The sequence below is a fragment of the Salmo trutta genome, chromosome 38, assembly GCF_901001165.1.
Source record: "Salmo trutta chromosome 38, fSalTru1.1, whole genome shotgun sequence".
Classification (NCBI taxonomy): domain Eukaryota; kingdom Metazoa; phylum Chordata; class Actinopteri; order Salmoniformes; family Salmonidae; genus Salmo; species Salmo trutta.
In genome coordinates, this window is record NC_042994.1 from 20139194 (window position 1) to 20151443 (window position 12250).

The following is a 12250-nucleotide window of genomic DNA, read 5'->3' on the forward strand; positions in this document are numbered from 1 at the left end:
GTGCATTTCAAAACATGACCCACATTCACATAATAAGTTAAAACTGAGAAACCATTAACCGTGTAAGCCAGCATTTTTATCTTTGGGAGCCCCTTGAGCTATTGTTTTCTTGGGCCTGAAAATACAATTTGTTAAAGATAGGCTACTGTGAATGTAACGATAGGAAAACTAATGTCATCATCTGTAAACTACTTTTCCTGTCCATCTTGATATATACACTGTACATTGTTAAATATAACAGTTCCTTATCTTTCATATCAGCGAGAGAGATATATAGATAGATACAGTTGAAGTCGGAAGTTAACATACACTTAGGTTGGAGTCATTAAAACCTTTTTTCAACACTACTAATTTCTTGTTTACAAACTATGGTTTTGGCAAGTCGGTTAGGACATCTACTTTGTGCATGACACAAGTCATTTTTCCAACAATTGTTTACAGACAGATTATTTCACTTATAATTCACTGTATCACAATTCCAGTGGGTCAGAAGTTTACATACACTAAGTTGACTGTGCCTTTAAACCGCTTGGAAAATTCCAGAAAATGATGTCATAGCTTTAGAAGCTTCTGATAGGCTAATTGACATCATTTGAGTCAATTGGAGGTGTACCTGTGGATGTATTTCAAGGCCTACCTTCAAACTCAGTGCCTCTTTGCTTGACTTCATGGGAAAATCAAAAGAAAATCAGCCAAGATTTTGGTGTTTGGGCACGTCATTCAGACAGGAAATTGAGAAAAAAGGGGCCTATCCCTAAGAAGTTTTTAAGGACAACAAAGTCAAGGTATTGGAGTGGCCATCACAAAGCCCTAACCTCAATCCTATAGAAAATTTGTGGGCAGAACTGAAAAAGCGTGTGTGAGCAAGGAGGCCTACAAACCTGACTCGGTTACACCAGCTCTGTCAGGAGGAATGAGACGAAATTCACCCAACTTATTGTGGGAAGCTTGTGGAGGCAACCCGAAACGTTTGACCCAAGTTAAACAATTTAAAGGCAATGCTACCAAATACTAATTGAGTGTATGTAAACTTCTGACCCACTGGGAACATGATGAAAGAAATTAAATCTGAAATAAATCATTCTCTCTACTATTATGCTGACATTTCACATTCTAAAAATAAAGTGGTGATCCTAACTCACCTAAGCCAGGGAATTTTTACTAGGATTACATGTCAGGAATTGTGAAAAACAGAGTTTAAATGTATTTGGCTTGTATGTAAACTTCCGACTTCAACTGTATATATTGATACGCACCTTTAAAGGTTAGGGCGCCCACATTGCCATATTTTCATGTTACAGCGCTTGTTTACGAAAAGAGAAGGAAGACAGAGTGGACTACCTATGCAAAGTCACTGAAAAATACTAATCGGATGCAACTGTGTTAAAAACAGTAAGTGTGTATTTTACATTTCTGAAATTATTTAGATGTGATATGAAAGTAGAGGGATTAATGTTTCTAGAACCATACCACAATTGAAAATCGATTCCCATTTAGATGGAGTATTTGGCTGTTTTTGCTTCCAGAACCAATTTGCCTTTTATAACCCATAGTGGCCGTTGACGGCCTTTCTTTAAATTCCTATAGCGGCTGCGAAGAGCCTTGTTTTTCTGACAATAATATTTGTGACAATATCGCATAATTAACTTGCTAACAACCTGTTGTTGTATTCACATGGCTGTTGTCATCAACCAGAAACAGGGTATGCTGTCATTTGACTCTTCAACGTTTTTTTAAACTTCATTACTCAAAATGACAGCGCCAAGGCAGACACAACCTTTCACTGTGAAAGAGGCTTTATCCATATTGGTTGGTGGTACGGATTCGCACACGTCCTTGCACTTTGAAAAGCGATGACGTCGAGGTGAGTGAAATAAGTATACAGCAGATATACAGTGCATTCGGAAAGTATTCAGACCCTTTCCACATTTTGTTACGTTACAACCTTATTATAAAATGGATTCAATTCATTTTTTTCCCATCAATCTACACACAATATCCCATAATGACAAAGCCAAAACAGGTTTATAAAAATGTTTGCTAATGTATTAAAAGTAAATAACAGAAATACCTTATTTACATAAGTATTCAGACCATTTGCTATGAGACTTGAAATTGAGCTCAGGTGCATCCTGTTTTCATTGATCATCCTTGAGATGTTTCTCCAACTTGGGGTTCATCTTTGGTAAATTAAATTGATTGCACGCACATGATTTGGAAAGGTACACAGCTGTCTATATAAAGGTCCCACAGTTGACAGTGCATGTCAGAGCAAAACCAAGCTATAAGGTCGAAGGAATTGTCGTAGAGCTCCGAGACAGGATTGTGTCGAGGCACAGATCCGGGAAAGGGTACCAAAAAAATGTCTGCAGCATTGAAGATCAAGAACACGGTGGCCTCCATCATTCTTATATGGAAGAAGTCTGGAACTAGGGCTGGGCGGTATACCGTATTTTACTATATACCAGTAGCCTTCCCTGTAGCTCAGTTGGTAGAGCATGGTGTTTGCAACGCCAGGGTTGTGGGTTCGATTCCCATGGGGGGCCAGCACAGAAAAAAAAAAATGTATGAAATGTATGCATTCACTACTGTAAGTCGCTCTGGATAAGAGCGTCTGCTAAATGACTAAAATGTAAAAAATGGTATTTATGCACGGACCGGTTTGGGTTTTTACTTTACCTTCTATAACGGTATTTTAATGTTTGGTTTGTTAAATGTGATCAAATCAATTTAAAACATTTTTGACATGCATTTTTCTGGATTTTTGTTGTTGTTATTCTGTCTCTCACTGTTCAAATAAACCTACCATTAACATTATAGACTGATCATTTCTTTGTCAGTGGGCAAACGTACAAAATCAGCAGGCGATCAAATACTTTTTCCCTCACTGTATATTCTAACTTCAGAATTATAATAAACATTGCCCATCTCGTGGCAGTGTGGAAATTATCTCAAATGATGGAAATGCAGGAAATTATTTTAGTTTGAAGTTGAATTGAACAGTATAAAACAATCCGAATGGAGAAAGACCCATTGAAATAATTTAGAATATATGTTTTGCCACTCTAGGGCCACACACTACTCATAAAGCAAATGTATAACTTTTATTAATCGAAAACATAAAATACCATCAAATACCATCATAAATTTGAAAAATACCATTTAATATGATATTTTGGCCATATCGCCCAGCCCTATCTGGAACCACCAAGACTCATCCTAGAGCTGGTCGCCCGGCCAAACTGAGCAATCGGGGGAGAAGGGCCTTGGTCAGGGATGCTCACTCTGACAGAGCTCCAGAGTTCCTCTGTGGAGATGGGAGAACCCTCTAGAAGGACAACCATCTCTGCAGCACTCCACCAATCAGGCCTTTATGGTAGAGTGGCCAGACTGAAGCCACACCTCAGTAAAAGGCACGACAGGCTGCTTGGAGTTTGCCAAAAGGCACCTAAACTCTCAGACCAACAGATTGAACTCTTTGGCCTGAATTCCAAGCGTTACGCCTGGAGGAAACATGGTGCCATCCCTACGGTGATGCATGGTGTTGGCAGCATCATGCTGTGGGGATGTTTTTCAGTGGCAAGGACTGGGAGACTAGTCAGGGTCGAGGGAAAGATGAACGGACAAAGTACAAAGAGATCCTTGATGAGAACCTGCTCCAGAGTGCTCAAGACCTCAGGCTGGGGTAAAGGTTCACCTTCCAACAGGACAACAACCCTTAGCACACAGCCAAGACAACGCAGGAGTGGCTTCGTGACAAGTCTCTGAATGTCCTTGAGGGGCCCAGCCAGAACGTGGACTTGAACCCAAATCAAACGTCTCTGGAGAGACCTGAAAACAGCTGTGCAGCGACGCTCCCCATCTAACCTGACAGAGCTTGAGAGGATCTGCAGAGAAGAATGGGAGGAACTCCCCAAACACAGGTGTGCCAAGCTTGTAGCGTCATACCTAAGAAGACTCGAGGCTGTAATCACTGCGAAAGGTGCTTCAACAAAGTACTGAGTAAAGGGTCTGAATACATATGTACAGTGTGGGGGGGGGGGGGGGGGGGAGTATTTGATCCTCTGCTGATTTTGTACGTTTGCCCACTGATAAAGAAAGGATCAGTCTATAATTTTAATGGTAGGTTTATTTGAACAGTGAGAGACAGAATAACAACAAAAATATCCAGAAAAACGCATGTCTAAAATGTTATAAATTGATTTGCATTTTATTGAGGGAAATAAGTATTTGACCCCCTCTCAATCAGAAAGATTTCTGGCTCCCAGGTGTCTTTTATACAGGTAACGAGCTGAGATTAGGAGCACACTGTTAAAGGGAGTGCCCCTAACCGAAGCTTGTTAACTGTAAAAAAGACATCTGTCCACAGAAGCAATCAATCAATCAGATTCCAAACTCTCCACCATGGCCAAGACCAAAGAGCTCTCCAAGGATGTCAGGGACAAGATTGTAGACCTACACAAGGCTGGAATGGGCTACAAGACCATCGCCAAGCAGCTTGGTGAGAAGGTGACAACAGTTGGTGCGATTATTCGCAAATGGAAGAAACACAAAAGAACTGTCAATCTCCCTCGGCCTGGGGCTCCATGCAGGATCTCACCTCGTGGGGTTGCAATGATCATGAGAATGGTGAGGAATCAGCCCAGAACTACACGGGAGGATCTTGTCAATGATCTCAAGGCAGCTGGGACCATAGTCACCAAGAAAACAATTGGTAACACACTACGCCGTGAAGGACTGAAAACCTGCAGCGCCAGCAAGGTCCCCCTGCTCAAGAATACATATACATGCCCGTCTGAAGTTTGCCAATGAACATCTGAATGATTCAGAGGACAACTGGTGAAAGTGTTGTGGTCAGATGAGACCAAAATTGAGCTCTTTGGCATCAACTCAACTCGCCGTGTTTGGAGGAGGAGGAATGCTGCCTATGACCCCAAGAACACCATCTCCACCGCCAAACATGGAGGTGGAAACATTATGCTTTGGGGGTGTTTTTCTGCTAACGGGACAGGACAACTTCACTGCATCAAAGGGACGATGGACAGGGCCATGTACCGTCAAATCTTGGGTGAGAACATCCTTCCCTCAGCCAGGCTCATTGAAAATGGGTCGTGGATGGGTATTCCAGCATTACAATGACCCAACACACAAGGCCAAGGCAACAAAGGAGTGGCTCAAGAAGAAGCACATTAAGGTCCTGGAGTGGCCTGACCAATCTCCAGACCTTAATCCCATAGAAAATCTGTGGAGGGAGCTGAAGGTTCGAGTTGCCAAACGTCAGCCTCGAAACCATAATGACTTGGAGAAGATCTGCAAAGAGTGGGACAAAATCCCTTCTGAGATGTGTGCAAACCTGGTGGCTAACTACAAGAAACGTCTGACCTCTGATTGCCAACAAGGGTTTTGCCACCAAGTACTAAGTCATGTTTTGCAGAGGGGTCAAATACTTATTTCCCTCATTAAAATGCAAATAATTTTATAACATTTTTGACATGCGTTTTTCTGGATTTTTTTGTTGTTATTCTGTCTCTCACTGTTCAAATAAACCTACCATTAAAATTATAGACTGATCATTTCTTTATAAGTGGGCAAACATAAAAAATCAGCAGGGGATCAAATACTTTTTTCCCCCACTGTAGCTATTGAGCGTGTGTGTGGAATGAGAGCCTATTTGCCACTGTCACACAGCCTAGGACTAAAGCGACAGTGGTTTCGGCGTTGTTTTTAAATGTGGTAGGAACTTTTATCTGTTCCAGAGCTTGTAATGGATTACAACAATACAATGGGCGGGGTTGACCATCTTGACCAACTGAGGAGCAATTACAATGTTGGATGCACATTCAGGAAATGGTGGAAGTATGTGTTTTGGGGGATGCTCAACATTGCCATCATAAATGTGTACATTTTGGGAGACTCTGCAAAGGCCCCTTCCCAGAAATCCCAGGCGCTGGTCCCTGAAGGCATTCAAAACGCAGCTTGTGCATTCACTTTGTGATATGGCTACAGTAGCAGAAAGAAGGGAGGCCTGAGTTGTAACTAATTTAAAAGCAGGTGAAGTTTGAAGGGCGCAAGAGAGTGTGCATCTGGAGTGGACGCAGGGCAAAGAGTGGGAGATGTGTAGAAATGTATTTTGGGCACCCTAAGTGTTATGTGCCACTTTGCAGGATGGAGCAGAGCTTCCAGAAGTTCCATGACGTGTTGTAGGCTAAATGCCAATACTAAAGTGACAGTGTGAAATATGAATTTCTCCTACAAATCTTTTATTGTCTCTGTAACAGTTGTTTTGTATCTTCTCTATCTAATACTTGTTGCATTCACTGAACTGTTGTTGAAATAGGCTACTATTTCTACATTTTGTGTCAGGCCTGGTCTATACTAAATATTATTGAGAGAGGTTACTGACATTTTGAAATAGTCTGAATAGTTTTGAATTTTTACATTGTTACAGAAGTAGGAATCATTGTCAATCAAATAGCATACTTTGTGTGGGTTTTGAAATACTTTCTGAATAATTGTCCTCTGGTCAAATTTTGGATAATTGTTTTATTTATACGTAAATAATATTTACAGTGGCAAGAAAAAGTATGTGAACCCTTTGGAATGACCTGGATTTCTGCATAAATTTGACATGTGATCTGATCTTCATCTAACTCACAACAATAGACAAATTCAGTGTGCTTAAACTAATAACACACAAATTGTATTTTTCTTGTCTATATTGAATACATAATTTAAACATTCACAGTGTAGGTTGAAAAACGTATGTGAACCCCTAGGCTAACGACTAGTCCAAAGGCATACTGGAGTCAGGAGTCAACTAACCTGGAGTTAACTAACCTGGAGTTGAATCAATGAGACGAGATTGGAGATTTTGGTTAGAGCTGCCCTGCCCCATAAAAAACAATCACAAAATTTGAATTTGCTATTCACAAGAATCATTGCCTGATGTGAACCATGCCTCGAACAAAAGAGATCTCAGAAGACCTAAGATTAAGAATGGTTGCCTTGCATAAAGCTGGAAAGGGTTACAAAAGTATCTCTAAAAGTCAGTCCACGGTAAGACAAATTGTCTATAAATGGAGAAATTTCAGCACTGTTGCTACTCTCCCTAGGAGTGGCCGTCCTGAAAAGATGACTGCCTCGGGCACAGTGCAGAATTCTCAATGAGGTTAAGAAGAATCCTAGTGTCAGCTAAAGACTTACAGAAATCTCTGGAAGATGCTAACATCTCTGTTGACGAGCCTAGAATACATAAAGCACTAAACAAGAATGGTGCATGGGAGGACACCACGGAAGAAGCCACTGCTGTCCAAAAAAAAACATTGCTGCACGTCTGAAGTTTGCAATAGACCACCTGGAAGTTCCGCAGTGCTACTGGCAAAATATTCTGTGGACAGATGAAACTAAAGTTGTGTTGTTTGGAAGGAACACACAACACTATGTGTGGAGAAAAAAATGTACAGCACACCAACATCAAAACCTCATCCCAACTGTAAACTAGGGTGGAGGGAGCATCATGGTTTGGGGCTGCTTTGCTGCCTCAGGGCCTGGACAGCTTGCTATCATCTATAGAAATATGAATTCTCAAGTTTATCAAGACATTTTGCAGGAGAATGTAAGGCTAGATGTCCGCCAATTGAAGCTCAACAGAAGTTGGATGATGCAACAGGACAGCGACCCAAAAGACAAGTAAATCAACAACAGAATGGCTTGAACAGAAGAAAATACGCCTTCTGGAGTGGCCCAGTCAGTCCTGACCTCAACCAAATTGAAATGCAGTGGCATGACCTCAAGAGAGCAGTTCACACCAGACATCCTAAGAATATTGCTGAACTGAAACAGTTTTGTAAAGATGAATGGTCCAAAATTCCTCCTGACCATTGTGCAGGTCTGATCCGCAACTACAGAAAACATTTGGTTGAGGTTATTGCTGCCAAAGGAGGGTCAACCAGTTATTACATCCAAGGGTTCACATACTTTTTCCAACCTGCACTGTGAATGTTTACACGGTGTGTTCAATAAAGACATGAAAAATTATAATTGTTTGTGTGTTATTAGTTTAAGCAGACTGTGTTTGTCTATTGTTGTAGGTAGATGAAGATCAGATAAAATTTTAGGACCAATTTATGCAGAAATACAGGTCATTCTAAAGGGTTCACATACTTTTTCTTCCCATGGTACAAGTATAATATATTATACTTGGTACATTAAGTGAGTACTTTACTACAATTTAAATACTCTGTTTTTTTGTTGTATTGAGTGTTAATAATTTTTTGAAAGTGTCTTTACACAACTGAATAAAACATTTGTGTTGTTCCTATTGACATGAATGAGGGGTCATACACTACATAACCATATGTATGTGGACACCTGCTCGTCAAAGATCTCATTCCAAAATCATGGGCTGCTATAACAGCCTCCACTCTTCTGGAAAGGCTTTCCACTAGATGTTGGAACATTGCTGCAGAGACTTGCTATCATTCAGCCACAAGAGCATTAATGGTCGGGCACTAATGTTGGGCGATTAGGCCTGGCTCACAGTCAGCGTTCCAAGTAATCCCAATAGTGTTCGATGGGGTTGAGGTCAGGGCTCTATGCAGGCCTGTCAAGTTCTCCCACACCAATCTCGACAAACCATTTCTGTATGGACCTCGCTTTGTGCATGGGGGCATTGCCATGCTTAAACAGGAAAGGGCCTTCCACAAACTATTGCCACAAAGTCGGAAGCAGAGAATCATCTAGAATGTCATTGTATGCTGTAGCGTTAAAATGTACTTTCACTGGAACTAAGGGGCCAAAACCATGAAAAACAGCCCAACACCACTATTCCTCCTCCACCAAAATGTACAGTTGGCTCTATGCATTGGGGCAGGTAGTGTTCTCCTGGAATCCACCAAACCCAGATTCGTCTGTCGGTGGTGAAACGTGATTCATCACTCCAGAGAACGCGATTCGCGGCTGAGCTGTTGTTGCTCCCAGACGTTTCCACTTCACAAAAACAGCACTTACAGTTGATCGGGGCAGCTCTAGCAGGGCAGAAATTTGACGAACTGACTTTTGGAAAGGTGGCATCCTATGACGATGTAAGGCCATTCTACTTCCAATGTTTGTCTATGGAGATTGCATGGCTGTGTGCTCGATTTTATACACCTGTCAGAAACGGGTGTGGCTGACCTAGCCAAATCCACTAATTTGAATGGGTGTCCACATACTTTTGTGTGTAATATATATATATATATATATATATATATATATAGATAGGTGGAGATCATGAACAATATATATATAAAGTTAATGACTTGTAGTTGTAATTTGTTCTTTGTTTTGAGCCATGTCTGTTTGTTTGAAATGTTAGCTTTATCTTAAAATTGTCAGTAATCTACAGCAGCGTTCTAGAATTATATTGGGGTCTAAAGGGTTAAACAGAACATGCGGGAGGGGACGGAAGGAGGGAAAGATGGCAGAAGTGGTTGCTGAAGTTGAATCAAGCACCGCGATTAGCAAAGTTGGTGAAGATGAATGTTCTGAATGGACAACAGTAGTATCAAAAACTGGAACAAAAAAGAAATTGTCTCAAATTTGGAGTGGAGGATACGTATATGAATGATAATGAATCGCTTGTTGTTGGCATGCGTTTGTTGAGTAAGGATGCATATGTGGGAGACCCGTTTGAGGTGTCGAAAATGGTGAAGTATGCACAAGGAAAAGTTGAGTTTGTCAGGAGTGGTCTTACTTTTTATCTGAATAACAGAAGTTTTGAACTTCGGAGTAGAGAACCCGTCAAAGGAATCATCTCAGGGGTGACGAAGTATGTTCAGGTTGAATTTCCTGAAGAGAAATCCTGGTGTGGTTGGTGCCCGGCGTCTGACCCATTGGGTGAATGAAGAAAAATAAGAAAGTCTGTCGGTCCTGTTGTTTTTTGATAAAGAGCAAATACCTATGAATGTGAAGCTTGGTTATTTAAGATACGCTGTAAGAGCTTTCGTCCCAAAACCATTGCAGTGTAAGAATTGTAAAGGATTTGGCCATGTTCAAGTGAGGTGCAGACGTACAGAGTATACTGTGTGTATTCTTCTACTGCGTGTAGAAGGACGGCGGTATTGCAATTGTGGTGGTGATCATGATCCCGAGTTCCCAAAGTGCTCTGTAAGGGAGAAGGTGATTGAGGTAGCAAAGGTTAGAGCGGTCAATCAAATATCCTATGCGGAGGAGATTAAAAGAAGAGAAAACAAGTAATGCTAGTGGACCAACCACAGCCTGTAGTAAATGTTTGCTGCCAGTCAAAAGATCCCGTCTGTTAAAAAGGTGGATTTTATGGTGTTCATTGCCACAGTTATACACTCTACGGCACAAATCTCAAAGAAGTCTAAGAAACTGGACATTATTGTGGCTGCAGCAAAACAGTTTTGGGGACTTAAGGATTTTACATCAGGAAGACTTGTAAGAGGTACTGGCTCCAGAAGACCCACCTTCCCTCTTTCCCCTTGAGCCTGTGTAGTGATCAGATCTGTTAGATTTGTTTTATCTGAAAAGTTGTTTGATTTAGTTTTGTTTAATTTTTTGGGGGGGGGTCCTGTTTCCATCCCGTACAGTAGGTGGCAGAAAGCACATTAAATTATGCGATCGCCAATATACCATAGAAGAAGAAACAGAACATGTAAGGTCCTTTGACTCTATGGAGTAACGTTATACTCCTTTAGTCCATTATTGTGCTAGGGATAGCGATGACAACACTGAAAGCAAATTGAAACATTGTAACAGTATCGTTCGTGGAATTTCACAGGGATAAGTATTCGTTTATTACAAGAATCGGTAGAATTCCTTACGTTAGGCTTTGTGAATTGGAACACATCTGTAGCGAGTTGGTAAACATGCCAACAGCTTGGATATGCTAGTTCAACAACCACTGTTGCCAAGTTATTGCCCGACTGGCTAAACTCCTGAAGGCTACTCCAAGTTCCTACATTGTAGTCAGGTTACTAATAACAAAGGCTTTATTGGTAGCATATCAATGGTTTATCAAAAATGACAACGTCTAGCTAAAATTCCATGTTACCTTGTATACATCTCCGTAGGTCCCGCTCCCAATTCTCTGTATCAGCTCGAAATCCTCTTGCGGATTTCGCCTTGAAAGGTCGAAAGTGGAAGACATTTTTAGGTCCCCGGTTTAGTTATCCAGTTGTTATATTTGTTGGGACACTGACACCACAAATAACTAAAACATTCAATATTAAAAACACGTCGTCAGGAAAAAAAATAAATCCCAGCCTGACTTCACTGTAACTTCAACATGGCCTTCTCTGAACACTGCGCGTGCGCCGCAGCCAGCTGGCTTGTCCAAGAAGGGAACGCAAGGAATGGGCTGGTTGGGGTCTCCCCTGGACACAGATCTGATCTGAAACCAGAGTTTAGGAGTGACTGGTTTTGTGTAGCCTCCAGAAATGTCTTCGACAAGGGGATCATGAATACCCTACTAATACTCTACTCAATTACAGCTGGATCCTTTCTTCTCATTCTCACAAATATCCAGAGGTGCAATAGAGTAGAATAGAATTAGGAAAATGAAGATCATAAAAAACGGATGAGTTTGATTATATCAATCCATAATTATGGTATAATAGATAATATGCTCTATTAGGCAACAATATTGATAGATTATATTACTTGTCAGTAAAACTGGAAAGCACAAAAAATAATAACCATACAAACAATCATATTGTGTTCATTTATTATCTTCTATTGCCTTGTGAGTCCGAATTACTAAGAATTTGTGCATGGGGAAAGTTTGCAATAAAAAGTCCTTATTACTGAATGATCGAGAAATGACTAATACAAAGCCAATGCGTTATTACATTTGACCATATCACAAATCACTCTTATTCTTAATTACCCTTTATGTCCTTTATATGTAATATTTTCCAGAGAAAAACAGGTGTCACTAGACGGATTTGTCCCTACTCCCTAGGCCTATATTAATTGGAAAATAGGAATACAGAGCACAAAAATATATTAAACAAAGGCAATCACCCACACAATGTGAAAGTAACCTTTTCCAATACCCTGCAGTGTTATTATGATCAAATTACTTCATTTACTGTCAAGCAACACTGAAGCATGCATGAGAGCACCAGATGTACCGGACGACTGTGATCACGCTCTCCATAGCTGATGTGAGGAGGACCTTTAAACAAGTCAACATTCACAAGGACGCAGGGCCAAATGGATTACCAGGACGTGTACTCCGAGCATG

The 12250-nt window shown here is 40.8% G+C and overlaps 1 protein-coding gene across 3 annotated transcripts in view; it reads right to left on the reverse strand.

Annotated features, from left to right (window-relative positions):
* The window catches only part of LOC115178844 (mitogen-activated protein kinase kinase kinase kinase 3), a 119333-nt gene extending 107883 nt beyond the window's left edge, over positions 1 to 11450 (reverse strand). For 2 of the 3 annotated variants that reach the window (XM_029740205.1, XM_029740204.1), the window contains exon 1: positions 11057 to 11450. In XM_029740205.1, coding sequence (XP_029596065.1) covers positions 11057 to 11152 — 96 coding nt within the window. In that variant the 5' untranslated portion in view covers positions 11153 to 11450. The remainder of the gene's footprint in view (positions 1 to 11056) is intronic. The other variant, XM_029740206.1, reaches the window with a different exon arrangement.
* Positions 11451 to 12250: the final 800 nt, after the last annotated feature.